Genomic DNA, 6,000 nt, shown 5'->3' with positions numbered 1-6,000 from the left:
AAAACAAAACAAAACAAAACAAAACAAAACAAAACAAAACAAAACAAAACAAAACCCTCTCAGGGTATGCAGAGGACCATGTGGTGCCTGCTCCTGAGAGGAAGTGGTCTTATGGGAAGAAAACTGACTGGTGACAGCGACTGTAGTGCGGCTTTGAGGTTCCCAAGAGTTTCTCTTGCAGAAGTATACAAAAGGAAATATTGTCAAAATCAGCTTTCAGATGAAGCACTCATTAGAAGGACACGCTAAGTGACTAGAGGAATCAGTGGATTACCTCAGCTCTTGCTCCTCTAATCCTCTTAGAAAATGCAGACAGAGCTTTATTGGTAAAAGCTAGGATCCTTTACTATTTTACTTGGGAAGAAAAAGGGTTTTCAAAACTAAAGAGGTCTTACCTGGCTCTGCCAACTACCACAGTCTGTGCCCAGGGCTGCATGATTTCTGAGAAAGATCCATAGTCAAAAAATCCACTCAACCATTGGCCTTTCTGGGCTGTGAAGGAAAAGAAGTGGGGGTGAGAAAGACATGAAAAGCATAAAGAGAGTCGATCTCTGGCAGTGCGCTGGGCTGATGGATTTAAGGTGGGATCTGGGGATTTGTTTTGAGGAGTCTGTTGTTTCTAACCATATTATAATAGATGGAAGCATTAAGCAACTGAGCGTTCATCTGCCTTCAGAAATCATACCCTATTTCATTTGCTAGTCTGCATAGAGAGAATCATTTATCAGCAAAAGCATCATTTATCGTTAAACGATGGGGTTCAGCTAGCAGAGGAGGGTCTGCGTGCCTTTAAATAAACAGCTTGCCTTTTTTCAAGACAGCACAAACATTTGTCAAGAGGCAGCCAAGTCATTAAAGATGTTTTTAAAATGTTTATTTCTATTTTAAAATTTGCCTTACAATTTTGTTTGATTCCGCTGATTTTCTTTTAAAGGGAGGATGAAAACACAAAGTATTAATGATCAGATGAAGACTCGAACTTGGAGGTAAATAAGAGATTCAGTCTCTCTGCCAGAACTCAACAATATAGCTTCACTTTATTTATGGCTGACAAAGTATAATCTTTCTACATGAAGGGCCATGACACATACCCTTGACAGAACAAAATCATAATGGCTAAGCTATATACACTTAAAAAAATATACACACTTAACAACACCACCTCTTTCCCTCATCCAGTTCCTTATACTGGCAAGGCATGTAACTTTCACCACCTTAGTTTAAGACAAAACTTTTGATCCACAGGCATGAATGTTTGATCAAGTCCTTATAAAGCCTTCTGCAAATACCTGTTTCCTCATTTGCCCTCTCAGCTCACAGTTTCTCAGTGATTCTTCTAATTTGAACGAGGCTCTCCACCCCCTAAACCTCAAGTCCAAAACCAATTAAAAGTAGAGATCTGAGCAAGCTAACCTCTGCTGACTTAAACAGGATGGACAGTGTTTTATCAAGACTAAACTTGTAATTACTGTGTTCTACATTCCTTGCTTCTATGGCCCCAGTGTAAAATGTGATCATCCATTTCAAAATTATCTCTCTATCATGAGCCCAAAGCTGATCGTTTAGATTCTGGTCTCGTGTTGGGCGTCAGTTTGAAGAATATCACGGCACTATCTCCTCTAATAAATGACTTTAACTTTTCACCTAGAAGATATCTGCTTTAACTTATCATAGGGAATCATCTGCTTTCTTTAACACTTCCACTAAATTAAAATCTGAAGTCACTCGGTTTGGGAGCCAGTGTTAGCTGCACATAGACAGCAGGATGAATTACTAGAGAGTTGATGAAAAAATATTATCCAAAACACCAGAAAACTTAGTTTATCACACATTTCATTTATTCTGTGGTTCTTACTAATAATGACCTGGATAATGCCCACCTAAATATGTGCTCCTGTTCACCCTATGAAACAAAGGTGCTTTGCTTTTTAAGACAGTCTTACCCAGGGTAGACTTGAATTTGCAATCCTCCTGTCTCATCTTCTTAAAACATTGGATTAAATGCACATACTATTAGGCTTTGCAGAGGGCTCAAATTCTGATGAAGGTTCTAAATCAAATTTGTAGCTTCATCAGGATACTGAAATTTTAACTTTATATGCCTGGGCCATTTTATGATTTTTACTTCAATAATGAGTGATTTGAACTACAGAATTAATTTCAAAACCAGAAGGTTCACTTGTTTCAAAACCCCTTGGGAGCTGGCTAGAAGTATGCTAGGTGGTAGGATTCTTGCCTAGTGTGCATAATTCCCTGGGTTCAGGCTCTAGTACCGCCACAACCAAACCATCTAGCCTCATATGCTGACTAGGGAGGAAGGAGCCATTGGCTATGCTGGCTGGACTTGATGGTCCCACAAGGAAGTCACTCTAACTCAGATGTAGAACTGGAGTGCCACTAAGATGCTTCCCTATGTTTCCCAGGAGAACACTACTGAGCTTTGTTCTGAATTTAGTGGAGAAACACTTAATTCCCAGAAAAGTCCTAGATTTTTAAGGCCAATCACTGTGTCAGACTTACGGTTCTTACCATAATTATGTATAAAAAATAAGGAGGAGAAAGATTACTATGGTGATTTTTTTTTTTGCCTATGTAAGTAATTTTATTAAGAGTAATAAGAAAGGCCGGGCGGTGGTGGCGCACGCCTTTAATCCCAGCACTTGGGAGGCAGAAGCAGGCGGATTTCTGAGTTCGAGGCCAGCCTGGTCTACAGAGTGAGTTCCAGGACAGCCAGGGCTATACAGAGAAACCCTGTCTCGAAAATCCAAAAAAAAAAAAAAAAAAAATTTGAAGAGTAATAAGAAAAGGCCTAGAAAAAAGGAGTTATGATTATAAAAGCAACTAACAGAGTTCTCTTGAATTTTCTAGAATATCTACAGTTAGAGATCATGTCTAACTGCATCAAAACAATGGCTGTGGGATCATGCAAAAATAAGACATGTATATGAAAGTGCTCTTACACCAGACTCTGCTTTGAGTGGTTTCTATTAAGTCTTGCTTAGGAACAAATCTTTTTATTTCAGCAGAATCACAATGGCCCTTAAATTTAACAACATATCTTCTGCAATTCATTTTTTACTTTAATGTGTATAGTATTTTGCCCACATGTGTATCTGTATGCCAGGTGTGTACCTGGCACCTAGGGAGGCCAGAGGAGGATGTTGAGTTCCTTGGAACTGTAGTTACAGATAGTTGCAGGCTGCCATGTAGTTTCTGGAAATTGAGTCCGTGTCTGGAAGAGCAGCCAGTGATCTTAACCACTGAGCCATCTCTGCAGCCCGTCTGACCCATTCTTGATATACAGTATTTTAAAAATGAATAGTGACAATAGACATGCAAGAAAGAACTAACACTTCCTCACACCATTCAGAGAAAGCAGGGCCAGGTGTGGTGGAGAGCTCACGCTGGGAATCTTAGCACTTGGCATACTGGAGCAAAAGGATTTGAAAGTTAAAGGCCAACCTGAGCTACATCACCAGTTCCAGGCCAGCTTGGGCTACAAAGATAAACCTTATCTCAACGAAAAACAAAACAACACAACAGGCTACTTGGGGCTTTACAAAAGTAAAGCCAAATGGATTGACAATGTAAATTTAGTTTCTACACTCACTCATTTTTTTCTGTAGTGTGTGAGTGTGTGTCTCTGTGTATAGTGTGTGAGGCATCTCTCAAGTGCCATCTACTGGTCTGGAACTACAGTACAGTAGGCTAGATGTCCAGCAAGCCCCCAGGAATCCATCTGTCTTCACCTACCCTGTGCTGAGATTACAAGTATATGCTACCATGTCCAATTTGTTAAAATGAAAGTTCTAGGAATAGAACCCAGGACTTCTTAAAAAGCATTTTATTGCTGGGCAGTGGTGGCGCACACCTTTAATCCCAGCACTTGGGAGGCAGAGGCAGGCGGATTTCTGAGTTCGAGGCCAGCCTGGTCTACAGAGTGAGTTCCGGACAGCCAGGGCTACACAGAGAAACCCTGTCTCGAAAAAACAAAAAAAAAAAACAAAAAAAAAAACAAAGAGCATTTTATTATCAATACTATTCCCAGTATCATAGGAAGAATGTGGGGATGGTGTGGTATTCAGCAATAGTTTGCTAGTTAGCATACAGTTAAATTCTACATTTAAAGTTTAGAGATATTTTCTCAAGGTAACCTCATTAATTTGTCTTCCCTCACCCTTTGCTTTAAAGACATGATTTAGTTATGCATTTCAGACTGACTTGAATCATCATGTAGCTCAAGATGGCCTGATGCTACTCCTGGTGACCCTTATGCCTCAGCTTCCCTAGTGCAGGCACATACCCTAGAGTTGGCTCAATGCTCTTTTTTATAGACACTGGTTGGCCAGAGAGTCTGGTCCTCGGCTGGAGATGTAGTATCTCAGTGGAAAAGTGCTTACCTAGCATAAATGAGGCTCTCTCTCAGTTTGATCCCCAGAATCCCCACCCCCACCTCAACAAAAAGGATTCTGGTCCTATAAGATCATGATTCTCTGGCTTATACCAAATGATTTAAAGACCTACTAAGTTCCTTAGTAACAGAAGGAATGAATCAGTGACTACACAGTTATGACTGAGCAAGTGATTGATAAAGCTCACTTTTCTCCTGTTTGTTCACCAAGATTTTGGTTTTTTACATTTTCTTCATAGGGCTTTTTTCTTATATCTTCCTGATTTCTGGGTATAGAGTTAGATAGTTACTAGACAGCCAGGATACTATTAGGTCCTTAAACATATACGTACTTGGGTGAGGACGGCCTGCCAGCATCCACCGAGGATCATATGGAGCCTTTGTGGGAACAAACTCGATGACTCTATCTATAGGATCCTTAGAATTCAGGAGAGGAACTGAACTGTGTACGCTCTAGAGAAAGAGTGGGAAAGAATGGGCATCAATCAGCAGATGTCAGTCTCAGACCTCAACTCAGCAGCCACAGCTCCACACAAAGATAGCAGGGCCCGCCTTCCAAATGACACCCACTGGTCCCAGGCATCAAGCAGAAGCATCCCAGTTATGTGTCAAGCCCCAACTCTCATTTAGGAGCCTAACACACACTGGTGCATTCTGACCTGATCCATCCTGCCAAGCTCTCTGAGAAGCAAGCTCCTGGAGGACAAACAGCTACTACAGGGAGGAAACTCATGGAGATGAGGAATTCTTAATATTTTGGGAGCTGAACATATATGGGCCATAAAACATCTGTGGCTGAAAAAGAGTGGAAGTTAATGAGATCCAAAGGTATTCTGAAGGTAGGAGGTAAAAGACAGCTTCAAGAGAAAGAAATCTACAGGTTTCAGAGAAATACTTCATAAGAAATTCTTCAAACAGTGTAGTTCAAACACAATAAGCTGAGGCAGAGATGGTGGATAGGAAAGACTCACCTTGGGCATGTATGACAGCCAGTGTAAGACTGTGAATACTCCCTCAAAGTCATCACAAACAGTGGAGTGGGTAACCCCGTTGTTGTGCATGATCTGGATGCCCCCAAGCTGATTGTTGGAGGTGTATACTTCCCGACCAAGGACCTAGACAAATGAGCAAATGAAAAGACATTGGTCTCTACAGATACAACAATGTACATTATTTTCCAATTCTTACTAAAATAGTTTTTTCCCCCTCTACCAAACAAAGACAAACCCATTTTCTGTGGGTTGTTCAGAGGGACTGCCAGAACTTTCTTTCCTAAAAGACATTTTAGAAAACAAAGAAACAAACAAAAACCTTCAATAGTTACATACATTGTTGCAATTTTAAAACCACCAAGCTCCCTCTCTCTACAAGCCACCATAGACAAGTGCAGAGGACTTCAACTCTGAGAAAAAAAATTGTGGTAGGTAGGCTGGGACCCTGGGGGCCACTGGCTACATCTTCTTTTCAGTCTCATAGTTATGTGTACAGACACAGACACACAGACACCCACACACCCACACACACCCACACCCACACACCATGCTGAGTCCATGTTAGAGAAAGGCTATGGGGCTGGGTGCCTTATTTTT

At 41.0% G+C, this 6,000-nt stretch overlaps 1 protein-coding gene across 1 annotated transcript in view; it reads right to left on the bottom strand.

Annotated features, from left to right (window-relative positions):
* Nucleotides 1-6,000, bottom strand: part of Acaca (acetyl-CoA carboxylase alpha) — a 266,070-nt gene that overhangs the window by 32,677 nt on the left and 227,393 nt on the right. Inside the window, exons 48-50 of the mRNA XM_028772253.1 lie at nt 5,383-5,526; nt 4,744-4,864; nt 396-492 (exon numbers count right to left, since the gene is read on the bottom strand). Of these exons, the coding sequence (XP_028628086.1) occupies nt 396-492; nt 4,744-4,864; nt 5,383-5,526 (362 nt within the window). The remainder of the gene's footprint in view (nt 1-395; nt 493-4,743; nt 4,865-5,382; nt 5,527-6,000) is intronic.

Source organism: Grammomys surdaster, unplaced genomic scaffold (assembly GCF_004785775.1).
Source record: "Grammomys surdaster isolate TR1022 unplaced genomic scaffold, NIH_TR_1.0 213, whole genome shotgun sequence".
In the NCBI taxonomy this organism is placed as follows: domain Eukaryota; kingdom Metazoa; phylum Chordata; class Mammalia; order Rodentia; family Muridae; genus Grammomys; species Grammomys surdaster.
Note: the sequence above shows the minus strand (reverse complement) of the source record. Positions and strands in the feature narration are given on the sequence as shown.